This window comes from Dermochelys coriacea, chromosome 20, assembly GCF_009764565.3.
Source record: "Dermochelys coriacea isolate rDerCor1 chromosome 20, rDerCor1.pri.v4, whole genome shotgun sequence".
In the NCBI taxonomy this organism is placed as follows: domain Eukaryota; kingdom Metazoa; phylum Chordata; order Testudines; family Dermochelyidae; genus Dermochelys; species Dermochelys coriacea.
Window position 1 is genome coordinate 18,084,353 of NC_050087.2, and position 26,453 is coordinate 18,110,805.

Consider the following 26,453-nt stretch of genomic DNA (forward strand, 5'->3'; position numbering starts at 1 on the left):
CTGTCGGGAGCTCGCCAGGGAACACTGGCACCTCCCCCTGGCTGCATCACCTGCTGGCAGAGTGCGGGGCATTGCCCCCGACACACAGTCCAGGACATGACCAGCCCTTCCCCCAGGTGTTTGCATGCTCAGGGCACAATAACCATCCCCCACCTGGCTGTTTGCACACTCAGGGCACGATAACCAGCCCTCCCCCTGGGTGTTTGCACACTCAGGGCACAATAACCACCCCCCCCACCTGGCTATTTGCACACTCAGGGCACGATAACCAGCCCCTCCCCCGGTGTATCTGTCACACACACTGTGACCCCCCCGTGCCCTACCTGTCCGGCTCAGCATGGGTGATGGCGATGCGGGGCGGGATGCGCAGGGGCAGGGTGGTCGGCCTCTGGACGCTGTCGGGCTCTGGTGATCGCGCCCGGTCCAGGGGTTTCCACGGTGGCACCTGCAGGCTGGAGGAGAGCCGGCGCCGGCCACGCCGCAGCTCCGCACCCAGCATGCCACCCGCGGTGTAGGACCGGCTGCAGAGCCCGGGGTCCAGCAGGTCCTTGGGCTTCTGCCAATGAGAGCAGAGGGCGAGCGTCAGGCCAAGGGCCCAGAGCAACACCAGCCTGGGGGGAGGGTGACCCACGACCTTTCCTCACCCTCCATCTCCTAGAGGGGGCAGGCCCCATGTCCCATTCCCTGCCCCCCGAACCAGCCAGTCCCAGCCCTGGGGCCAGATCGGAGCCAGCGCCCCGCAAAGGGGACAGGCCCTGTGTCCCATTCCCTGTCCCCAGGAGACAGACAGTCCCTGCCCCGGGGCTGGAGGGAGCTGGTGCCCCCCATAGGGGACAGGCCCCATGTCCCATTCCCCCCCCACCCGAGACAGCCAGTCCCCACACTGGGGCCAGATCAGAGTCAGCGCCCCGCAAAGGGGACAGGCCCCGTGTCCCATTCCCTGTCCCCAGGAGACAGCCAGTCCCTGCCCTGGGGCCGAGTGGGAGCTAGCGCCCCCCAGAGGGGACAGGCCCCGTGTCCCATCCCCCCCCGCCCCGAGACAGCCAGTCCCTGCCCTGGGGCTGAAGGGAGTGGGCGCCCCCCAGAGGGGACAGGCCCATGCTCGCTACCTTTGTGCTGTTGTTTACCAGCCCATCTTGGAGGCGGGTGGGGAGTGTCTGAAGCAGATGTTTATTCTCAGCATCGTCAGGCTGCGCTAATCAGCCCCCTGCCCGTCTCAACTGCAGGGGGGAGCTAAGGATAGAGCCCGGTCCTCATCTGCGGCTGCTCACAGCAGCTGGAGGCACCGGCCTCCGTTTGGCGCCGGAGAGGGACACGGACTCTGTGCTGAGCACCCTGGGCCACGGAGCCAGTGTCGAGAAACGAACCGGCTGGCTGAGGGCACAGGAATGGGGCGCGGGGCCTGTCCCCTCTAGGGGCTCTGGCTCCCATCTGGTCCCAAGGCAGGGCCCAGCGGGCTCAGCAGGGTGGGCAATGGGGCACGGGGCCTGTCCCCTCTGGAAGGCAGCACTTGCTCCCATGCATGGACCATGCTGGGTCCCAGGAAAGGTGGTTGGCTCCAGCCCCCAGGCCACTCCAAAGCCCGGCACCCGAGCCGGTCAGTGAGACAGCCCACTAGTCGCGGCTCCAAGCGACAGAGCCAGCTGGCCGGTCAGTCATTCCCTCTGGCCTGGTGCGGCTGACAGCGCCTGGCGCCTTGCTGGGGCAGGAAGTTGGGACCCACATTGGAATGTTTCAGAGTAGCAGCCGTGTTAGTCTGTATTCGCAAAAAGAAAAGGAGTACTTGTGGCACCTTAGAGACTAACAAATTTATTAGAGCATAAGCTTTCGTGAGCTACAGCTCACTTCATCGGATGCATTACTTAATTTGTTAGTCTCTAAGGTGCCACAAGTACTCCTTTTCACATTGGAATGTGGCACCCAGGGCTGTTCTGGCTTGTTCCAGCACCGGGCTTGGAGCCAGGAGAGCTGGGTTCAAATCCTGCCTCTGCCACTGACCCCCTGCGGGAACTTGGGGGAGGCACTTAGCACCATGCTCCTCTCCCATGGAGACCCCCATGTCTCACAGGGAAGGGGGCTGCTGATGTGTGCTGCTGACACTGGCCTGCTCAGTTCAACACATCGCGTAATGGACGAAAAGCCCCAGCTTTTGGCAGACTCAGCAAACCCGGGTGGTTTGCTCATCGCCAAGGGGAAGGTGAAATCTGGGATGTAGAGCAGCACTGGCGGAAGGACGTCATTTCACGCCCCAGGGCAGGGAGCTGTGCACTGACGCCGGCGAGGTGCCGAGCAATGAACGCAACAAGCAGCACCCAAGGTTTGGAGATCAGCCCTGAGCGCAAACCAGCCCCACACTGCCCTTTCTGGAGCAGCCCTGGAAATCCACTGCAGCGACTGCTCAGAAGTCAGCTCGTTCCGCAGCCAATGGAAGAGTTGCGGAGTCCACGGGGAAGAGCTGAGCCCAGGCCGGAACGTCAAAGGAGACCAAAGCAACTAACGCATCCCACGGGCGGAGCAAGGAGGAGACGGCAGATCTGGGGTCTGTTTTCATGTCAGGTGGTGACATGGACCCCAGCTGGAGAGAGGAGAAAAGGGCGACCGAGAGGAACGTTGCACAGAACAAGCGAGAAGCTACGCGCATGAGCATGGCACCGGGGCGGGGGCTGACCAGCGCAGCACAAGCCTGACATGAAGGGTGGACGCTGGTGGATCCCCTGGGCACCCCAGGGTGCGGGAGGATAAAGGAGAAGAAAGAACGTGGCAGGTAGCAGGGCCCCTGGCCTCTGATGGGCCACGAGCCGAGTTCAGCAACAGCCCAGGAATTTTACTGAGCTCAGCACCATCCTCGGAGGGCGTTTCACCGGCCTCCTTGCCAAACACCCAAATCAAGGAAACCCAGCCCGTCCATCAGCAGAGTCCTGGCTGCATGTGGGTTGAGGGAGCCCAGGGCTGGGCTCAGCAGGGGGCTGCGGATCGGGTGTGAGGGGCACCGGCAGAGCTGTGGGGGGATGGGACCCCAGGGCTGGGCTACCAGGGGCTGCAAGTTGGGAGGGGCACTGGCAGAGCTGTGGGGTGACCCCCCCCCAGGCCTAGGATAGAGGGGGCTGCGATTGGGAGTGAAGGGCACTGGCAGAGCTGTGGGAGGACCCCAGGCCTGGGATAGCAGGGGGCTGTGGGTTTGGACTGTGGAATTACCAATTCACCCCAGATTCGCAGGTCACTAATGGGAAGGAAAGTCCCAGGCCAGGAGCATGGGGGCTGGGAAGAAGCATTTCAAATAGTTTTCAAACCATCTTGCTGACGGGCCCTTTTTCCAGAACTAAACCAGGCTCCCCGCAGAGCCGGGTCCCCCCCCCGGGGGTGCGCTCAGAGTCCCTCCTGCCCTCCACCCCAAGTGGCTCTAGTCAGAGGCTAAGGAGGACTTGTGGCACCTTAGAGACTAACAAATTTATTTGAGCATAAGTTTTTGTGAGCTACAGCTCACTTCATCGGATGCAGTCTCTAAGGTGCCACAAGTCCTCCTTTTCTTTTGGCGAATACGGACTAACACGGCTGCTACTCTGAAACTAGTCAGAAGCTGGGATCCCAAGCCCAAGGTGCTGGCATGCGTCATTGCTATTCCCGCCACTCCCCCAGTTCCTGGCTCCAGGCATCAGCTGAGGGGGCTGCGAGCACCCTACAAGCTGTTCTGTTATTTGCTGGGGCTTTGCTCCACTTCCGCTGTTCCCGACGCTCTGGAACTAGGCGGATCTGTCACGGAAACCTCCTGCTCTCGCTGAGCCGCCTTGGCGCTCTGACAGTGGTGGCTGGCGGGTGTCTCTGCTTTCGCAGGGGTTTGCAAAGAGCACGCTGGGGGCAGCAGGAAGCAGGCAGTGGTGCAGCTGGCTCGTGCCAGCCCTAGTGGGGAAAGGCCCCAGGGACCCACTCAGCCCAGGGGCAGATGATGCTGAGACTCAGTGACTGGTCACAGCTGTGTTTAACAGGCGCTACGGGGTTAACCAGGTCCTAAACCACCTGCACCCGAGGCTAGGCTGGCGGCCGCGCCGTTCACTGCCTGGGGCCTGCAGCGAGGCCACATTGTTGCAACCTGTGTTCCAGCCAGTACCCGTGTCCGAGCACAGAGCAGGAGCTGCCACGAGCTGGGATCCCCCTTCGGTGACGCACCGGAGTCACGCTCCTCATTAAGAGTCCAAACGGGCATGAAACTCCTCGTCCAGGGTGTGGCCAGCGCCACTAAGGCAATAGCCGGACTCTGACCTCGCGAGGGCCCGAGTCCCTTCCCCGAGAGACACTAGACATGCCAGCGGGGGGCAGCAGGTGAGGGCGGGGAGGGAAGGTGGGCGAAGGGAAGGCTGTTTGCCCGTTTGGCTGGGATTCACAAACCAGTGTCTTGGGCAGAAAGAAACAGCCAGGGGCTCCTGATTGCCTGGAAGGGGCACGCCTGCCCTTTACACCCCCACCCCGCAGCCCAGGGCCCCCTGGCAGAGCAGGGGGTCAGCACTATGAGGGATGAGCGCCCCCCACCCCGCTCCCTGTGACACAGTGCCCCCTGGTGCCACAAGGGATCAACACTGGTTCAGAGGGCCCCCACATTCCCATAAACCTTTGGGCAGCTGCTGCCCCATGAGGCCCCCCCCAGAGCCATCCCCAGACCTGGGGAGGTCTATCAGCACCCTGCCAGAGTGGGGCAGGGCAGGCAGGGAGGGGAAGTCCCAGGCTCAGGGGCCCATGCCTTCCTGACCCACACAGAGCAAACAAACAGGCCGGGCCAGGAAAGAGTGGCCTCATGGACACCGGGATCAGCAGCCACGCCCGGGGGGGGGACCTGTCTGCTGAGCAGGGCTGGCCAGAGGGTGGGAGACGCTGCCAGGACACACCGGGTCCTTCCCCGCCTCGCTGGCTAGCACATAGCAATGGGGCCACCGCCATAGGATCCCAAACAGCCCGCTGCCTCCCTCTCTAGCTGGGACGCCCTCTCCCCCTCAGCCCCACAGGCTCTTGGGACGATGGAGACAAGGCAGGGATAGGCAGCTGGGAGCTCCCAGGGCGGGACGGAGAAGGCGGCAGAGCCAGCATGGAGCGAGGTGACTGGGGTTCCCTCTGAGCTGCCCCAGATATGGGGGCACCAGCAGCCCCCCCGGTCTAGTCCCAGTTCAGGGAGAGGCGCAGGGTCTAGTGGCTGGAAGGCCTTGGGGGTCAGGACTCCTGATTCTATCCCAGCTCTGCAAGGGGAGTGGGGATCTAATGGGTTAGAGCGGGGGGGGGGGGGGGTCAGGACTCCTGGGTTCCCCTCCTGGCCCTCACAGGGGAACCCAGGCTGGCTAGGACCCTTCTGGTGAAGCACTAAGACCGGTTATTATCACTCCGCCCTCCGAACATTCATCGCCAAGCTCCCTGTCCAGCCCTATTTGAACGCTCTGTTTCTTAATTAGAAAATGTAATTAAATGGCAGAGAGACGCGAGGAGGGAATTAGTGGAAAGAACTCATTCAACTGGGACCTGAGCGGCATGGACGGGCACTGCTGCCCTCTAGTGGGCAGAACGGGAACCACCGCTCTCGGGTATTCCCAGCCGCCCACACTGCCACAGCAGGGAACAGCTGTGTGTCCTAGTCCTTCCACTGCAAGCAGGGATTCCCCAGCCGTTCAGGCAGGGGGCGGGGCTCTGTCCCCCGTCTCCCAGGAGATCCCAGCCAGGACATTGTTGATTTCACCAGATCCCAATGCCTCCAACCATCTGAGCTCCGTGACGGCCCCACATGGCCCAAATCCGCAGCCAGAGCAACACAAACACTCCAAGGACAGAATCTGGGGAATCCCGCAGGCAAAGGGGGGCTCCCCAGTTCCCACAGAAGGGGGAGGGAACAGAGCCAAAAGCTGTCTTTTATCATTGCTACTATTACAATAGGTCTTTGACATCACAGCCAAGATCAGGGCCCTGTCGTGCCGGGTGCTGCACAGACACCCCGACCGAGATCAGGGCCCTGTCATGCCGGGCGCTGCCCAGACCCCAACCGAGATCAGGGCCCCGTCGTGCCGGGTGCTGTCCAGACACCCTGACCGAGATCAGGGCCCCGTCGTGCCGGGTGCTGCCCAGACCCCGACTGAGACCAGGCCCCATCGTGCCGGGTGCTGCCCAGAACCCGACTGAGACCAGGGTCCCATTGCGCCGGGCGCTGCCTAGACTCCAACGGAGACCAGGGCCCCGTTGTGCCGGATGCTGCCCAGACCCCGACCGAGATCAGGGCCCCGTCGTGCCGGGTGTGAGATGCTGGGCAGGAACAGCTGGGACACAGGAGAAATGCTAGCACCACCATCAGAGCCGGTTGGGGTTAACCTAATGAGCAGCGCCTGGCCACAGAGCGAGACCGTGCTCAGCAAACACGGTATCAGGCTGCTCGCCTGCCGGGGCATGGACCAGAGACAGCAGCTGAGCCTGAGATACTAACATGCTGCAGCCACCACACAGACCAGCTGGGGGGGGCAGGGCGATGGGGTGCGGGGGAGCAGGGCGATGGGGAAGCAGGGGGGGCCCTGTGATGCTGCAGGGCCTGGGGAGCCACGAAGCAGGGTGCAGTGCACTAGGCGGGCAGGGGGCGCAGGATGGGGGGTAGTGCTCTGGCAATGAATCTGGGCTGTGTACTCAAGGAGGCTGCTGTCTGTAAGGCCCCCTGGCTAGTTAGGTGCAGAGATTAGAACAGGGAGGGTTGGAACTGCGCAGACCTAGGCCACTTGAGCGAACGGAGGAACTGGTAGCAGTAGCAGGTTGTTATCCCTATGCAAACTAGCACTATATGAGCCCAGAGGGTGATGCAGTTGCCCCAGGGGCTAGTATCAGTCTGGGGCTATTAACAGGCGTGTCGGATGTAAGACACGCGAGGCGACTGTCCCGCCCGGTGAGGCCCCAGCAGGAGCCAGTGTCCAGTTCTGGGCGCTGCTCTTCAGGAAAGATGGGCACACGCTGGAGAGCGCCCGGAGGAGAGCGGCCAGACTGAGCGAAGGTTCAGCCAACCTGCGTGCGAGGAACGTTACAAACCCTGGGCCTGTTCGGTCCGGAGAGGAGGAGCCTGGGGGGGCCCTGAGAACAGGCCTCACACGTGCTGGGCTGGGGGAGGGGGAGGGGCTGTTCTCCACGGCCACTGGGGCAGGACAAGGAGTCCGGGGCTCTGTCTGCAGCCGGGGAGGGTTAGGTCCGATACCAAGGAAAACAGTCTAACTCCTGGGGTAGCTGAGCTCTGCAATAGGCTCCCCAGGGCGGCTGGGGAATCCCTGTCACGGAGGGTTTAAGGGCAGATGGACAAACCCCTGTCAGGGCTGCTCTGGGTTGACTGGATCCTGCCTCAGCGGCGGGGGCTGCACTTGATGAGCTCCGGAGGCCCCTCCCAACCGGAGGTTTCTATGATTCTATAGAAGGGGGAGTCCTGACTCCCAGCCCCTCCTGCTCCAGCCACTAGATCACACTCCCCTCGCTGGGGATAGAACCCAGGAGTCTGGGCTCCCACATCTTTCCTCTCCTAGCAATACAGCACGGGCCAAGGTAATGCAAAACAACCTGCCTCCACCCTAGTCCGGCAAACGTTAGTGGGGGTCACACAGTGTGATCAGCGCAGGCTGGGTTCCCGTGCCTGGCAGAGAGCTCAATGAGCTCTGGGTTGGCTTGGAGCTGTGAGTGATCACCCTCAGCACACCCCAAACACAAATACAGCCAGCTACACACCCCAATGCACCCCAAACAGAGCCAGCTATGCACCCCAATGCACCCCAAGTGCAGCCAGCTATGCACCCCAATGCACCCTGAACACAGCCAGCTACACACTCCGAGTGCAGCCAGCTATGTACCCCAATGTATCCCAAACACAGCCAGCTACACACCCCGAGTGCAGCCAGCTACGTGCACCAGTGCACCCCAAACACAACCAGCTATGCACCCCAATGCACCCCGAACACAGCCAGCTACACATCCCAATGCACCCCAAACACAGCCAGGTATGCACCCCAATGCACCAAGAGTGCAGCCAGCTACATGCCCCAGTGCACCCCAAACACAGCCAGTTATGCACCCCAATGCACCCCAAACATAGCCAGCTATGCACCCCAATGCACCCCAAACACAGCCAGCTATGCATTCCAGTGCACTCCAAACATAGCCAGCTATGCACCCCAATGCACTCCGAGTGCAGCCAGCTACATGCCCCAGTGCACCCCAAACAGCCAGCTACACACCCCCATGCACCCCGAGTGCAGCCAGCTACGCACCCCAGTGCACCCCAAACATAGCCAGCTACGCATCCCAATGCACCCCGAGTGCAGCCAGCTACATGCCCCAGTGCACCCCAAACACAGACAGCTACACACCCCAATGCACTCCAAGTGCAGCCAGCTATGCACCCCAAACACAGCCAGCTACATACCCCAATGCATCCTGAGTGCAGCCAGCTACGCACCTCAATGCACTCTATACACAGCCAGCTACGCTCCCGACTTCTCCATTAGCCCTACCCCCAGTGGCAAGTATCCCCACGCTGCTGGGGGTCCCCAAGAGCCTGTACTGACAGGTGCCGCAGCTGCACACTCCAGCCTCCCCAGCTACTCGCGTCTTTCTGCTCTCGGAGCACAGAGGGCGCCCCCGCACCACGCGCCCTCCCTCCACTGTTTCCAAGGCCAGAGCCTGCAAAGGGACCCTGCCAAACCGCACGTGTGGGCCAATGTGCAAGGCTGTGCACAGCCACGCACGCTTCCCGGTGCTAGTGCACGGCCGTGCACACTCCCCAGCGCTCAGGCAACGCTGCGCACGCTTCCCGGTGCTAGTGCACGGCCGTGCACACTCCCCAGCGCTCAGGCAACGCTGCGCACGCTTCCCGGTGCTAGTGCACGGCCGTGCACACTCCCCAGCGCTCAGGCAACGCCGCACACGGTTCCCGGTGCTAGTGCACGGCCGTGCACACTCCCCAGCGCTCAGGCAACGCCGCGCACGCTTCCCGATGCTAGTGCATGGTCATGCACACTCCCAAGCGCTCAGGCAACTCCATGCACGCTTCCCATTGCTAGTGCATGGCTGTGCACACTCCCCAATGCTCAGGCAAGGCCATGCATGTTTCCCGGTGCTAGGGCATGGCTGTTCATGCTCCACAGTACTCAGACAAGGCCGTGCACGCTTCCTGGTGCTCAGGCAACGCCAAGCACACTTCCGGGTGCTAGTGCAAGACTGTGCCTGCTTCCTGGCACCAGTGCAAGCTCACAGCTGAACACCAACAACCAAGCATCCCCCTTCAGCATAGAGGTGGCAGGGAGAGAGAATGGTGCACTGGGGGCGTCCAGAGCAGCAACCCCGGGGCTGCCTCGTCGGGGGATAAGAGAGCTACCCCAAGCCCAGCCACTTTCAGCACTGGCTCGTGCCTGGGAGCCCTAGCTGCCCCAGGGGTGCTAGTCTAGGGCCTTAACTACATCCTCCCCCTCTAGCTAGGGACCCCTCGGAGACTGCAGCTGGTGGCATTTATCTCCCCGCAGACACCCAGCCTGGGGGAGCCCACGGACGTGCCCACGACCCTGGCCCTTGCCCTGGTGGGTGTTGTCCGCTCCCCTGTCAAGGGGACTGGCTGGCTGGGATGGGGCCTTTCCCCACCTTCTCACCCATTCGGTGCCCCTCCCCATGCCATGAGCTCATGGGGTCTCACCCCCCATTGTAGGGGGCAGCTCTTGGCCAGGCCACACCACCCCAACAGGGATGCCAAGGCCTGGACAGGCCCCAAAGCCGACCCCCTCTCCCCTGGATGGAGGGGACAGCCCCCAGTGTTGCTCTCACCTCGTCCACTGTCACGGCCAGGACACTCCGGCTCTTCTTCATGTCCCTATCCAGCCTGGGGTCTCCTCTGCTCTCAGCCACCCACCAGCTGCGCAGCCCCAGGACAAGGGGCAAGGGCCGGAGTTAAACGCTGCTCTCTCCTGCCTGCCGGGAGCCTGAAAGACAGTGACAGGAGGTGGGGGCATTAGATCCTGTCTGTTCCACCCCCCCCCACACACATGCAATTCCCCAGCAACAGGGGCCCCCTGCTGATAAGTCCCTTAGGACAGAGTCCTGTCCCATCCCTCCAAATCCCCGGCCTCATCTAGACCCCACTCCCTCTCAGAGCTGGGAACAGAACTCAGGAGTCCTGGCTCCCAGCCCCCAGAGGTGAGGGGAGCGAGGCCAGATCCAGGACGGGCAGGGGTTGTGCATGTCTCAGGAACCAGCCCAGCGGCCCTCAGCCTGGTGTGTGCCCAACTCAGACCAGCCCCCAACGTCTCTTTCCACTCCCCAGTGGGCGATTTCATGAGCTAATGACCCTGGCTCATGCGAAATGGGGAGGCAGGTTCACAACAGAGAGGGAGGGGAAGGGTTAATTCACCCCGACCCTGCTGCAGAGGATCCAGGGGAAGGGCTGGCAGGACAGGTGTTGCTGGGCAACCCACAGGCTGCTGTGTAATATGTACACACTGTACGTGTGAACACTTGCACCGCCCTCCATACATGCACACACACGGACGTACCATGCCCCCCCCGGGGAAACGGAACTGTCTGCGCCATGCACCCACATGTGCACAGCGTGTGTACCTGAAGTTCCCCCACACCCCGGCAGCCCTGAGGACCAACACGCTTCTGGCAGCAGCGTTCAGAACAGGTGTGGAACAGATGCTGCAGGTGCCCCTGCGAGTCCTGGCTTCCTCTGTGCAGCCCAGGGAAATCCACCAGCTCCACTCCCCGCGAGGATGGGGCACCGCGAGCAGAAAGGGAGCCCTGGGTCCTTGGATGGGCAGGGGGGCCCAGCCCAACAGGAATGGGGAACCCAGGGTTGAAAATCACCAGCCTCAGCTCAGCCCACCCCAGCTGGAGCCATCGGTCTCTGTTGCCATTGGCGACTGGGCCAGGTTTCGTAGCGAGAGCAGGAAAGATGGAAGGAGGCAGAGCCGCAGCCCAGGCCAGGCGGCCCGGGCTGCTCCTCTGGGGACCTGAGAATAGCTGCCTTGCTCAGAGTGCTCAGGCCGGCGCGCGGGGCTGGCTCAGGACAGGTCGCTCCCTCAACACACTCAAGCAAAGAGCTTGGCTGGGAGCGAGCCTCTGCATTCGCATCCTGCCAGCGCGCCTGTGAAACTGGCACCAGCTGCCAGGTCAGAACAGCCACAACATCCACAGGCACCCGGCAAGGAGCCAGGGATGGCACAGCAGTGAGTACCCAATGGGGCCCTGATCTTGGTCAGGTTCTGCGCAGCACCCAGCACGATGGGGCGTGACAAAGCGGGACTGTTCTTAATGTTTCCTCTGAATAGTGTGGGGGTGCCTCAGTTTCCCCTAGGCAGTTCTTAAGTATCTAGGGGGTGGGATAAGGGTGTATGATCATTGCAGAGCCCTAGAGGGCAGGTGTGTGCAGGGGTCTGGACACAGACAATGGCCGACACCCTGTTTCCTGGCACCTGATAGCCTGGGCCCTTCCCCCCTGCAAGGTGAGAGCTAAAGGGTGGGAGAACAGAGGAATCCGGTGACCTCCTGGCCCGGGAAAGGGACAAAGCCCAGAGGAGGAGGGGCAGGAAGGAATTTCAGTTTGGGGCTGGCTGGGGACGAGGAGTGAAGTGCAGACGTGGTTGTCTGGCTCACTGCCCCCCAAAATGGACCTGGCTGAGGGGTCCTGTTCTCTGCACCTACAAGCTCTGTGTTAGACCATGTTCCTGTCGTCTAATAAACCTTCTGTTTTACTGGCTGGCTGAGAGTCACGTCTGACTGCGGAGTTGGGGGGCAGGACCCTCTGGTTTCCCCAGGACCCCACCCGGGTGGACTCGCTGTGGGAAGCGCCCGGAGGGGCAGAGGATGGTGAATGCTCCGAGGTCAGACCCAGGAAGGGGGGAGCCGGGTGAGCTGTGTGTCCTGGGGACAGGCTGCTCCCACAGAGGAGACTCCCCCAGAGTCCTGCCTGGCTTCGTAGGGAGCAGTTCCAGAGCATCGCCCGGGGACTCCGTGACATGGGGCCAATGATTTCGGTTGGGGTCTGCGCAGCACCCAGTGCGACAGGGCCAATGATCGTGATTGGGGTCTGGGCAGTGCCCAGCGTGACGGGGCCCTGATTTCGGTCGGAGTCTGCGCAGCTCTACCATAATATCAATAATTGAGACCAAACGGTTCCCAAGAAGGGCTGAGATGGGACTTTGGGGAATTCTTGTCCCAGTCCCAAATGAGGACCAGCAGGGTTCTGGGGGTGGAGGAAGGCAAGGGAAGGATCCATGCAAGGGTGAGCTGTCACTCTCAGCAGCAACAGTGCCAAGCGGGTCTCACCCGACACTTGTTCATTCTTTACGGTTCTCACCTGCCTGGGGCTGTATTTAACCAGGCTGCTGCTGGGAAGCGTCTGTCTCTGAATCGCCCTCCAGCCAGGGGACAGCTGGGGAAAGCAGCAGCAGGTGAGGCCAGCCAGCAGCCTCTGAGCTGCCCTTCCAAGATGGGTGCAGCTCTGCTGCAATCTGGGGGTCCCCCAAACCCTACCATGGAGCCCCCAGAGCACCGGGGGCCTTCGCAACAGATACCCACCCTCAGCTGGCAGCTCATGGACCTTGGATGCAGGGGCACCCCCCCTCCCGAGACAAGGGGCACCAGGGCAGGGGTGTTCCCCTGGGAGTAGCAGGGCAGGGCCCAGGGAGCAGCGCAGGATGGACCCTGGGAGAGCATCGGCGCGGCCGCCTGCCTCCTGCCGCTCCCGCACTTGTTTCTAACCCCCAGCAGCCCAGGACAGGCCTGCACAGGGACCTGTGGGCCTGGGGCTAACAGGGCAAGCCCAGCAGGGTGCCGCATGAGCCCTGCGCTGAGCCGAGTGGAGGCGAACCACGTCAGCATGCACTTCGGAGAGCCCTGCGGCTCGCCAGCCAGGGCCAGGGACTCCTGAAGGGATAGATGCACTGGAGCAAGAGGCGCTGGGTGGGGGGCGGGCAGCAGGGGGCTCTGGGGCAGGCTAGGCTGCTGTCAACCAGAGGGTGAGGAGGCCAAAGGAGGATGGGCTCAGGTTCTAGCTGCCCCTCTGGCCCCAACCCCAGCAGAGATCGGCAGATGTGGGCTCTCTCAGACCCAGCCCCCGGGATTCCTCCCTCTCCCCCAGTCCCGGAAGCTCTGGTGACATCGCAGCAGAACCTAGAGGCTGTAGATCAGAGCCCTGAGCGCTGCATAGCCCTGGCCCCGGCCCGGCCCCAAAGAGAGTCCAGGGATGGGAAGAGAAACAGGGGAAGGGACTGGTCTCAGTCACGCAGCGGGTCAGCGACAGAGCCAGGAATAGAACCCAGGAGTCCTGAGTCCCCACCCATTACCCCACCCTGCCTGCCTCTCCACCAGCCCATTCTGTTGCCCTTTGGTCACTGCTGGCTACAAGACTCACACCGAGAAGATTCTTCCCTCCCAGTTCCCTCCCGCCCAGGGGCTGTTTCGTGGTGCCAGGGGGGTGCAGGGAGAGGCAGTTCCCAGAGAACAAACTTTTCACCCCGCTGCACTGTCCACAGGGAGGTGGGCGGCACGGTACCCAAACGCCGTCTCTCCCGCTCTCCCTTATGAAGCTATAAATATTTCAGCACCGCAGCTCCCAGCTGCCATCATCGCGCTACAAAACCAGCTCCCAGCCCAGGGCCCAGGTTAGCTCCGAGCAGGGCAGGAGCCTTCGCGGAATCAACCCCCTGCACTACGCAGCAGGCTGGGGAGTTCTTTTCGGAGTAATTAATTGTTTAACTCACTGCACGCACGGGGGAGGGGAAAGAGCAGCGGGAGCACTGCAGGACGCTGCTCAGCGGAGAGGTCCGTCTTTCAAAGGACGGACAGACGGAGCAGCCGTTGGGGGGCAAGAAAACACTGTCCGGGTCTGAGTTCACCGAGAGCGCTCTGGGGGCCCCGGGGGCATAACTGGGGTTTGAATGCAGAACCCACGGCCCCGGCCCAGAGCCCTGGCGCTAAGGAGTATTTCAGCTGGCAGCAGCAGGAGGCTGTTATCCTGCAGTGGCTCAGGAATGCTGCCCCCCCCCACACACGCCAGACAGCCCATCCGAGAGCCTGGGGGAGCATGTGAAATATGCTATGCCAGCAAAGCAGCCTTCGGTGGCCTCGTGAGTAGCCATTTTACAACGTGACTGCTCTTCTCCACTCCCCAGGGCCGCAGCCCCCGGCTGGATCGGAGCTGGTGCCCCATGTCCCATTCCCTGCCCCCCACTCCCCCACACCCAGTCAGTCCCTGCCCTGGGGCCAGATCGGAGCCAGTCCCCCTGGGGGGAAAGGCCCCGGGTCCCATTCCCCACCCCCTGAGCCAGTCAGTTCTCGCCCTGGGGCCGGATGGAAGACAGCGCCCCCTAAAGGGGAAAGGCTCCGTGTCCCATTTTCTGCCCCCCTCCTGGGCCACCCAGTCCATGTGAAAGCTGTGGCCCCTCGCTCCTGGGAATCTCCACTGTGTTTCCCTGCCTGGGGCCCATTCGTGCCATGCTGAGTTTGGAGGATGTCACCCCCCCACATACACACACTCGATGGGAAGTGGGCGGAGACACTTGCGCCTGGGGGTCCCCGCAGGGCTGTCGGCCTGGATCAGCTCCCGTTGCTCCTGACCTGGGCACGCTACGTCCATGGTGGCTCGCTAGGGGGTCCATCTCCACCCACACCCCCAGCCCAGACCCAGCAGGTCCCCCCCAGCTGAGTCCCCTGCTCGCTCTGGCTCTACCCACCCCCAGCCAGCTCCCCATAAATCTGCTGATGCCTAAATATTTATGCTGCACCAGGGACAGCAGACGTCACACCCACGGCAGGGAGCCAGGCTGGCGGGAGGGACAGACCCAGGGGCCTCTGAGACCCAGAGTGCAGGGCCCCTTTCTCTGCAGGAGACATGGCCATATCTCTCACCAGGGGTGGGCACCAGGTCAGCCCCCTCCAGCCCCAAGCAACGAGATCCAAGGGCACCAGCTCGACTGGCCCCTTGCTGCAAATCCTAAATGTCAGACTGCACAGGGGCAGCTGAGACGCCCAGGGCTGGTTGGCCAAGATTCCACCCACCCTGCCCCCCAGAACATGGGTCCACCCTGCCCCCCTGCCTGCAGAACATGGTCCACCTGGCTGCCCCCTACTATCTCGGCCCCTCCCACCCCCAGCACAGGTCCATCCCTCCCCACCCCCACCCATCCCCCACTCTTGCAGCACGGGTCCACCCCCCCACCCCTGATCCTACAACACGGGTCCATCCCCGCCCATCCTGACGCATCTCCACCTCCCTGCGCATGGGTCCTTCCCCGCCAGGATCCATCCCTGCCCTCACCCCAGGAGGTAACTGAGCAGCCAGCAGGGACCCCACGGCCAACACGAATGAATGATTCATTCTCTCCCACAAGGCCTGGTCCACCTGGCCATACCCTGGGACTGGCCTGCGGCAGCCTACGGAGAGCCACACAGAGATCTCAAATTGCGCGTAAGGGGCCAGCACTCCCCCCACGAGCCCCTAGAAGGCCCTGCGTTCACGTGGGGAAGGGGCTGGCGCCTAGAACACAAGCACTTGAGGAGTGTCGAACTGGGATGGGGCTGGAGCTGTGGACAGAGACGGGGGCTCCCCATTTCCTACCACCGGGCCAGATCCGCAGCTGGTGCAATGACCTTCTCCATCCCAGCTACTGCGGAGAGGAAGGGCAGGCCGGTGGCTCAGGTGCCAGCTGGGTTGGGGGCGATGAGAGTTCAATTCCCGGCACTGCCACAGCATCCCTCTGCACCCTTGGGTATAGCCCTGAGGGTACGTCCCCGTCCGTGCCAGCTCAAGGAGCCAGAGCCATCCTAGCTCCAACCCAGCCCACACACTGACCTTCAGGAGTGTAGCTGCAGCAGGAGGAGCCTGCTGCCCTGAGCGTGATCCCGTGGGAGACACTCAACGAGGACTCGGGGCAGCTGGATCCTCCTGCAGCTACACTGCTGCTGTTAGCATGCTGGCTGGATCAGACCTCACGTGGTTGCATCCCCTCGAGCTGGGAATTACAGTGCAGGTGCACCCTTATGCTCTCTGGCCCAGGCCCTCAAAGATATTTAGGCTCCACTGAAATCAATGGAAGCGAGGAGTCTAAGCACTTTAGAGGATCTGTGCCTCAGTTTGCTCATCTCTACAATGGGAGTAATTGCAGTGCCTGGCCTCCCAGGGGCACTGCGAGGTTCAGTGTGTCAGAGCAGTGCCCAGATCCTACGGTGATAAGAGCCAGCTAAATACTAAGATAGAGATACTCAGGAAAATTAATCTGAATAAATGAGAATTTAAAGTGGATTAGATAAACCACGTTAAATCTCTGCATGGACACTCTCATTCAGAATTAATGTGGCCTTAATTTGCTTTAGCTTCCAAAGTGAATTACGCTAAACCAAAATCAGACCACTTTAATTCTGAATGAGAGCGTCCAAACGGGGGTTTAATGCAGTTTAACTAATCCACTTTAAAAATTCATTTGGATTAATTTGCTTGAGTGTCCCTGTGTAGACAAACCCTAAAACAGAGAGGAGACAATAGAGGGATACAGAATAAGCGAAGGTCAACAATTTCAATCTGACCTCATCTACTTTCCCTGTCCCCAACATTAAGAATTCCTACCCAATGCTGATGAGGAGGGAACAGACTGGAGGGTGGGGGGGGAGGGCAGGAATCCTGCACTGATGGACTAGAGAGTTTCTATGCTGTATATTGACTGAGATGGAAAGGAATCAACAAACTCTCCTGGGTGCTGGTGATAGCTATGCATGGCTGGCATTATTAGGGAAACATGTCTAATCATTTTACGTAGCATTGGTTTATCCCCCCCTGCCTTAGTGCAAACACAGAGGGCGGGGGGAATAATAATTGCCATATAAAGACCTTTGCAGCTTCTCCTTTCGGGCTGTTTGCGCAGAGCTGGCTGGCTGCAGGAATGCAGTTTCTGGGGGCTTTTTTCTTGGCTCCAGTGCCCCATGTGCCAACAGGAAACATGGCCCGATTGCTCCTGTGTGGGGAGCAGTGGGATTGAAAGCCAGGCTTCTCCTGAGTGTGGCTGGGGGGCTTGGCTGCTCTCTCTGGACAACCCAGCCAGGGTGATACTGTTGGCAGGAAATGCACTCTTGCCCCTGATGCAGAGACGGACTCTGAATTTCAGCCTGCTGCTGAGGAAGCCACACAAGATCTAGGTGTCCTTTAAGTCTTGCCTAAAGGAACGAAGCAAGACTCAAAGGGTGTCTAGGCCCTGTGGGGTGAATTTAACCCTTACACAGAACAAACTGCACTAAAGCAACTGAACTTTTCCAAGCATGCATCCAATGGGCGGGGAGGGGGTGGGGGGGAAGAGAATCTAGACCTGCCCACGCTGGCAATCTACAAACACGGATACTTTCAGAGAGTGAGCTGAGATCTGGAAAACCTGCCTTGCTGTCAGAGACTTACAAAGCACCATCTCATTAGCACCAAAAGAAGGAGGAGCAGGGACGCGGTTAAGGTCTATAAGTACCTACTGGGAAGCAGGGGGAGAATTCCGATAACAGAGAGCTGATAAGAGGCAGAATGAGACCCAGTGGCCAGACACTGAAGCGAGACAAATTTGGACTGGAAAAAAGAGGTGCATTTTTAATGGTATGAATGCAGGAACTGCCACACTGGATCAGACCAGAGGTCCAGCTAAGGTCTGATCTACGCTACAACATTAGGTTGCTGTACATCGACATGCGTCACCCTATTTGGGCATGTCTCTACACTCACATTTAGCTCCGGTCAGCGTAAAAGACACAGTAAAACCATCTCCCTGAAAGGTGTGGAGCCGGGGCTGACCTACTGTGGTTGACGCAGTGCAAATGTAGACACGGCATGACCCGTGTCAACCCTGAGAGTCCTCCAGCAGCTGTCCCACAATGCCCCATTCCCTGCGACAGCGACCATCCTGCCCACAATTTTAAACTCCACCGCTCAGGGGTCAGAGTCAAAACTGGAGGGACATGCCCCACACACCCCCCCTTTAAAGCCATGTGTGTGGTTTTGAAAAGTCTTTTCCTGATGACCCACCTTGGTGAGCACACCTGGCAGCTCTCCCTCATTGCGTGCAGCTGCCCAGCTGACCACACCGACTCCAAGCACTAGACACGCTCCTGTCGGGAGCAGACAGGACGTGTTGGATCCCCTGGGATCCAGGCACAGTCATGGGCCCGCCATAGAAACATGGGCACCTATGAGCAGATTGCCCAGGGGATGTAGGCAAAGGGGCATGACAGCCGCTATGCCGTGTGCAGGTGAAAGAACTTAGGCCAGGGAAGGCAACAATAGATTGGGGGCAGCCTCACAGACCTGCCGCTTTTACAATGAACTGCTTGCCAGACCTGGTGGAGCCCTCACCAGCGCCCCGCAAAGCGCCCTGGGCCCCTTGAAGGAGCCTGAGGCAGAGACCCCTGTCATGAACAGTGAGGAGGAAGAAAAGGAGGGGGCCTGTCAAGAGGCAGAGGTGGGGTCCAGCTACATCGTGAGCCCTCAGCACCTGCTTGAGACTCCACGGGTCTAGCCAGTACCGCCAGGCGAGCGTGTATGAGCCTGCGGCCAGAGAAGGGACCTCGGATAAGCGTGTCCATGCATTTTTCCTTGGAATTATTACATTTAACGATGGCCCATCTCCACCGTAACAAGACAAACTTCTCAGTGTTTGACTCCTACGAGAAGAGATAGAGGTACAACCATTGTCATCTGCTGTTCATTGCCCTGTAGGGCATGGCGGGGTGACCATGTGGAACCCTTTCTTTAGGTGCTTAGGGAGGTCCCCTTTCACCTCCTGAGAGATCTCTGGGATACTTTCAGGGAGATACTCTGCAACCCAACAGTTTCCAGGAAGGGCTGCCTTATTGCTTCGTCTGCCATAGGACACTTCCTCACACTGCTCTGGGACGATTCTAGCTGGCCCCATTACAGCAACCAGGCTAGCAGCAGGCAGGCCTGGGCAGCTTCTAGACACCAGCAGCAGCTGAGCTTTCTGTGCCTTTGTTAGCCTCAGGAGTGAGAAGTCAGCTAAACCCATCATCACTGTGAACAACAGTGCCAATATTCAGTGCCAAGGATAGGGAAATTTAATAGCTTCACCAACAGAAAAAACAATGAGGAGTCCTTGTGGCACCTTAGAGACTAACAAATTTATTTGGGCATAAGTTTTCCTGGGCTAAACCCATTTCATCAGATGCATGGAGTGGAAAATACAATAGGCAGGTATAAATACACAGCACATGAAAAGATGGGAGTTGCCTTACGAAGTGGGGCATCAGTGCTAATGAGCCAATTCAATTAAGGTGGAAGTGAGCTATTCTCTACAGTTGACAAGAAGGGGTGAATACCAAGGGAGGAAAAAATCACTTTTGTGGTGTCAATGAGGCCAATGTAATCAAGGTGGCCCATTTCAAACAGTTGACAAGAAGGTGTGCCACAAGGACTCCTCTTTGTTTTTGCTGATACAGACTAACATGGTTACAACTCTGAAACCCTTCACAAACAGAAAATCCTTCCCCCCACCCCTTGATCCTGGCAGGGCAGACTCACATGGCTGGTGCTGGCGAGCGGACGTGTGTCAAGAAGCGTGTCTTATTACAAATGTTTATGGAACTAAGGGAAGGGAGTTTTGAAACTTCTTGTTCCTTTTCCATTGAGACTGTCAATACAATAGCACATTGGTCTGCTTTTACCAGCAGCTTTTGCCATTGTGGCCTTCAGGGGTGCACTCTCCGTGTCCATTGAACACCTGACCATGATAAGCAGGAGAAAGAAGAGGACGAGGGAGAATATGCTCAATGAGATCCTGCAAGCCCGTGCTGCCTCGGACCATGAAAAAAGGGTCCGGAGAGTCAATGTGACCAGCAGCCTGGAGAAGGAAAGAGTGGACAAGAGAAACGCCCAGGACTGCCAGCAGGACAAGGAGAGGGAGATGGATCAGGACATATTGGGTCTTCTCAATCAGCAAACCCAAATGCTGCAGACCCTGGTTGACCTACAGGTCCAAAAATCCCAGACTCCCCACCCTTTGCACTCCTAGAAGAACTCTGTGATCACTGCTCCCTATACCTGGAATCATTCCACATGGCATTAGTCCTGCCATGAGTACAGGGGACTGGACTAGATGACCTCTCAAAGTCACGTCCAGTTCTATGGTGCTATCACGGGCCATATCCCTACCCGACCACTCCACCCTGGGGGCCAGCAAGGAAAGCCATAGCTTTGATTCTCACAGGTCAGGGTATGTGTAGCCACAATGGACGACATTTGTGCAGTCGAATGGACATAAACATTTACTCCCTTTCTTATTTTAAAGTTTCACTACATTAATTTATGTTAAAATCTATATAAACATTGCCTGGGTGGTTTTTTGCCCATTGATTTTCTGTACTGTTTTTTCCTGGCTCAATCAAGTTCTATTTTTGGAGAATCAAATTGTCTTTCTTATTTCACAACAAATATTGCAGAAAGCTGAGCCATAGTCAAAGCAAACAGTGCTTGTAAATGTACAGCAAGTGCCACAGAATTCATGGCTTCAAGAAAACACCCAGCCATCTCTATAAACGTACAGCCGGCACTGCACAGTTCTTAGCAACTCCCAGTGTTCAAGGTCCAGAGAACAGTCCGGCTCAGAACGCTGATGCGGCTGACAGTTAAAGTGTTCTTTCCAAGCCTCCCTCTATAGCTTAGCTCCCCGTTGGGCTCTTGTACTAGCCCTTCTATCTGGCTGTTCAAACTCAGCTGACAGCTGATTTACCTCCGCCCTGGTGCCAGCTTTCCCCCTTTGCCTCACAGACACTTCGCAGATGCAGCAGGCCGCTGTAACCGTGGGGATATATTTCTCACTGAGATTCAATCCAGTAAGTAAACACCGCCAGCGCCCCTTCAGGCTACCAAAAGCACAGTCAACTGCCATTCTGCCCTGCTGAGTCAGAAGTTGGATCAATCTGTGGTGCTGTCGAGGTGGCCAATGTAAGGCTGCATGAGCTGGAGGAGCAAGGAATAGGATGGGTCCCCCAGGACCATTACTGGCATTTCAATGGTAATATGCTGGCTGAGAAAGTACATCTCTGCTCGCAGCTCTCTGAACAGTCCTGTGTTCTTAAAGATGTGAGCGGCCTGCACATGCCCTGACCAGCCCACATGGACACTGGTGAAACATGCCCAATGATCCACCAACACTCGCATAACCATAGGAAAGTGGCCCTTTCTGTATGCAGATGCCAAAACAGGGATATGTGTGCCATCGATTGCCCCACCGTAGTTCAGAAACCCCATTGCTGCAGATCCATCCACTCTGTCCTGCACTTTGCCAAGAGCCACAGTCCTGCAGAGCAGGAGACGATAAATGGCCCCACACTCTCGCATGGCAACAGTGGATTTTCCCACTCCAGAATGATTTCCCGCTGACCAGGAGCCATCTGGCGTTGCAAGTTTTCAAAGCGCAATCACCACTCACTTCTCCACTGTCAGGGCAGCTCTTATTCTAGTGTCCCTGTGCTGGAGGCCTGGGGCAAGCTTAGCACCCCACCCCAGGAATGTGGCTTTTCGCATCCGAAAGTTCTGTAGCTGCTGCGCATCCTCCTTGCACCACAACGCGATCCCACCAGCCCATGCTCCTTTCTTGGGCCCAGAAGCAGGACTCCACATTTGCATCTGCTCTGTGAATGCCACCAGCACCTTTGAATTGTTTTTTGCTATGTCCATCAGCAAACTGTCCTCAAAGAAATGGTCGTGTCCCCTGGTACTCCCTGCGGGTCTACAAATACAGGATAATTGTGCAACCTGTATTTGCAATGTTCCTGAGAACAGCATAGAGCTCTGTGAGCTCCATGCTTCTGTCAGAGGAGGCGGAGTCAGAAAAGTACCATGCAGGTTTGTGGGATTTTTAATAAAAGGCGCAAAAATTACGGTTTATGGGTGGCATTATGAGATGGAGCAAGTTGCATGCTGGGAACTTGACCCCTAGCTCCCAGAGATCACTGGGCAACTCAAGTCATTAACCTGTGCACACTGGGAGGAACTTAATTTGCGCTGAATGGAGAGGAGAGCAAAATATGCTCTGTGGAGTGGTTTAGTGCTTTGTGCCAGAAACCAGAGGCTGCAGGCCCCAGCTCCCAACTAGAACATGGCTTTACTTCATGCTATAATGAGGGATTCCTAACCCACCAGCTGAAACCACCAGGAGGGCCAGATTCTGGTCTCAGTAATGCTGGTGTGTATCTAGACCCTTCAGTAGAATTACTCTAGAGTTGCACCAGGGCTTCTGCTTCTCCTTAATCTCCTGGTCCCTTTTTTGCTTTGGCAGGCCGATGTGGTTCACATTTGCTATGCAGCGCATGGTCTGCTTGCACAGTGTGAGGCAGGATGCCCTGCCTTTCAGGGGAGACTCCACCGAGCTGCTGGAGGAGGAAAAATATGGGCTTTTCCAGCACTACACCAACACCGCCACGGCTGCTGGGCAGGTGCAGAGCTGCGCAGGCCCCAGATCTAGGGGGAAAGCCTGAGACTTTAATGAGGATTGACAGCCACGGAGTGATTGGATGGATTTAATGAGGACTGATAGCCATGGGGTGATTCATCAATCCAGCCAGCCGGCCTCTGTGGCAGCGTTAGGGAGAGGGTGGAATCTACCATGAATGCAAAGTAAAAACAAACAACCACAACTCCGGGCGCATGCAGGAAGTTCCCCTTCCCCCACTGAGAAATAGAGCAGTACCACAGGCTGTGGTGAAAACAATCAAGGGAGAGGTTTGCAATGTGCACACCCAACCCGAAAACCCGGGGTGGGGTGGGGAGGGGAGACAGATGAAGGGCCATGCTGCAGACCCTAAAGGGAGTGCCCGGTGCAGAGCCTTTGTGCTCAGAAAAGCATCAGTGCACAGCTAACTGTGCCCACGTATTGCAGCCTCACGCGCACCTCCCAGCTGACTCCCTCTGGATTTCACACACATGCACACACCCCACACGACTGTCCCTATGGATTACAAACACACACACACACCCCTGACTGTCCCTATGAATTACACACACACAACCCAGTTGACTGTCCCTATAGATTTCACACACACACCCCAGCTGACTGTCCCTATGGATTACAAACACATAACACCAGCTGACTGTCCCTATAGATTACACACACACACACACAGCTGACTGTCCCTATGGATTTCACACACACAGAGCTGACTGTTCCTATGCATTTCTCACACACACACACACCAGCTGACTGTCCCTATGGATTTCTCTCTCTCTCTCATACACACACACACAAACACACCAGCTGACAGTCCCTATAGATTTCTCTCTCTTTCTCACACACACACACCAGCTGACGGTCCCTATGGATTTCTCTCTCTCTCTCTCTCTCTCTCTCTCTCTCTCACACACACACACACACCAGCTGACGGTCCCTATGTATTTCTCTCTCTCTCTCTCTCTCACACACACACCAGCTGACAGTCGCTATGGATTTCTCTCTCTCGCTCTCTCTCACACACACATACACACACAGAGCTGTCGGTATGGATTTCACACACACACACCAGCTGACAGTCCCTATGAATTTCTCTCTCTCTCTCTCTCTCTCACACACACACAGAGCTGACTGTCGGTATGGATTTCACACACATACCAGCTGACAGTCCCTATGGATTTTTCTTTCTCTCTCTCTCTCTCTCACACACACACACCAGCTGACGGTCCCTATGAATTTTTCTCTCTCTCTCTCTCTCACACGCACACCAGCTGACAGTCCCTATGGATTTCTCTCTCTCTCTCACACACACACACACACACACCGACAGTCCCTATGAATTTTTCTCTCTCTCTCTCTCTCTCTCTCTCACGCACACCAGCTGACAGTCCCTATGGATTTTTCTCTCTCTCGCACACACACACACACCAGCTGACGGTCCCTATGGATTTCTCTTTCTCTCTCTCTCACACACACACAAGCAGAGCTGACTGTCGGTATGGATTTCACACACAAACCCCACCCCCCCCAGCTGACTCTCACACACGCTCCGGCAAGCTGCGGTCCTGGCGGCCGAGCGCTGCCCGCCTCTCCCCTCCGAGACCCGCCGTGCGCCCCGGCCGGCAGCGCCCACGCCCGTGGGGCCCGGTCCGGATGCGAAGGCGGCGCCCCCAGGACCCTGCAGCAGCCGCCGGCGGATAGCGGGGCGCCGAGCGGCTCCAGGGAGGGGCTGCCGGGGGGGCAGGGGCCCGCGGCATCCCGCGGCGCGCTTACCTCGCTGGGCCGGCTAGGAGCGGCGCCCCGGCTGCGCGTCCCCACGGCGCGGCTGCGCCCCAGCCCGGCGGAGCAGCCGCTCGCCCTTTGTTGACGGCCGGGGGCCGAGCCGGCGACAGGAGCGGGGCTGGGCAGCTGGCCGCCGGCCGGGGTGGCGGGGGGCTGGCGGAGGGGAGGGCTGGGGCAGGTCCCTCCCCCCCCAGCGCGGCGCATGAATGGAGACGGGCGCGCAGATTCTGGCGCGGGGGGAGCGCAGCGAGCGCGGACGGCAGCTCCCCCTCTGCAGGCGGCGGCGAGGGAGCCCCGGGCAGCAGGGGTTGCCCCGAAAGCGAGCAACCGGCTGGGCGCAGCGCCGGGGGTCGCGGGGGCTCGGACCCCCAGCAGGGCGCAGCGAGGGCGAGCTCCGCTGAGGAACCCCCCAGCCCCGCAAGCAGCAAGGGGGTGCGCTGGGGACAAGTCTGCAAGGCAGGAATAAAAGGGGCCCCCGACTCTCCCATCCCACCAGCTGCAGGGGGGAAGGGGCCCTGGCTCCTCAAGCTCGCTTTCGCCTCAGGGCAAGGTGGGAGCCAAACCCCAGGCTGCCCTTGCAGGGGTGCAAGCACAGGGCAATGGTGAATTAAGGGCCGCATTCGCCCCCACCGCGCGCCCTCACTAGCCCCAGGAATAGAGATGGTCCCTAGCTCTCCTACAGCGCTTTCCCTCAGGAGAGCTCAGCATCACTGCCCTCGTTTTACTGCTGGGGAAACTGAGGCAGGGGAGTGGGGAAGTGACTTGCCCAAGGTTGCTCGATTGGCCAGTGGCCAAGCCAGGACGAGGAGACAGGTCTGCTGAGTTGCAGGTCGGTGCCCTGCCCACAGGGATGTACTGCTGCTCTCTGCAGCTTTCCCCTGCTTTAGCTAGCCTCACCAAGGCACAGACAGGTCAGACACACAGGTAAATCTCTGTGACAGCTGCCAACTCAATGAGGAAAATGATGGGGTGGGGATCTACTCACCCTGCCCCATCTTCCCCAAAGGAAGGGGATATTAGATGTCCAGAGTCCCCTGGTGCTAAGCCCGTTAGTCTAACCGCCCAGAACAAAACAATTCCTCTAAACACTTAGTCGCCCCTGCCTCAGTTTCCCCATCTGAAAACAGAGAACTATAAACCTTCCTCAACTTTGTCTATTTCATTTGTAAGTAAGATCTTCCATCTCTTGTGGGTGGAAAACACCTGGCCCAAGGACAACCCTGCTGCTCTAGCACAAAGAAAGATTAAGGGGGGATATGATAGATCAGTGGTTCTCAACTGGGGTCTGAGGCCCCCTGGGCGGCCACGAGCAGGTTTCAGGGGGTCCCCAAGCAGGGCCAGCATTAGACTCACTGGGGCCCAGGGCCAAAAGCTGAAATCCCACCACATGAGGCTGAAGCCTGGGGCCCTGAGTCCCGGCACCTGGGGCTGAAGTCGATGTCTGAGCAACTTAGCTTCCTGGGAGTCCCAGGACAATTGCCCTGCTTGCTACCCCCTCATGCCAGTCCTGGCTTTTATATATAGAAAACTAGTTCTTGTGGCACAGGTGGGCTGTGGATTTTTTTTTATAGTGGGGGGGGCTCAGAAAGAAAAAGGTTGAGAACCCCTGTGATAGAGGTCTACAAAATCATGAATGGTGTGGAGAAAGTGAAGTCTTATTTACCCTTTCCCATAGTACAAAATCCAGGGGGCCACCCAATTAAATAGGCCATGGGTTCAATACAAACTAGAGGAAATACTTTTTCACACAATGCACTGCAAATCCCATGCTGGGGGCAGTGGTGAGCTGTCTCTGGGATTTTCCTGGCAGACCCCAGAGGGAAGGACGTTTCTGCAATTCAACTGCTATCCCAGCCTCCAGCTCAAACTCACTGCGTGGTGGATAACTCTGCCTCAATGACATCAGCCCTCTCCCCCTACCAGTGGTGCCCCACTGAGGCAGTTAGAGCAGTCCCAGGGCTACTCTAACTCTTGCTCTGATTCCCATGCTCTCCCCACCCCGCCCCCCCAAAGCAGTGTATTTCAGGAATGCCCCATATCCATCCCTGCACTGGGGGCTGGAAGCAGGGCCCTTCCTGCATCTTCTCGCTGGCCAGGAGGCTCCAATTGAGTGAGGGCCATTTTTGGCCCCTTAAGGGCTGAAGGGGCCTTGGCCTATGTCCTCCCAGCTCCAGCCAAGCTCAGAGCAACAGACATCAGCTTTGCCTT

At 58.7% G+C, this 26,453-nt stretch overlaps 1 protein-coding gene across 1 annotated transcript; it reads right to left on the reverse strand.

The window, feature by feature from the left end:
• Positions 1-319: 319 nt before the first annotated feature.
• LOC122458396 (cAMP-specific 3',5'-cyclic phosphodiesterase 4B-like) lies at positions 320-24,363 on the reverse strand. The gene is made up of 3 exons (XM_043506955.1): positions 24,237-24,363; positions 9,802-9,956; positions 320-556 (listed from the first exon to the last, which is right to left on the reverse strand). The coding sequence occupies exons 2-3, from the start codon at positions 9,841-9,843 to the stop codon at positions 320-322; spliced, it is 279 nt and encodes a 92-aa protein (XP_043362890.1). The 5' UTR covers positions 9,844-9,956; positions 24,237-24,363.
• Positions 24,364-26,453: the final 2,090 nt, after the last annotated feature.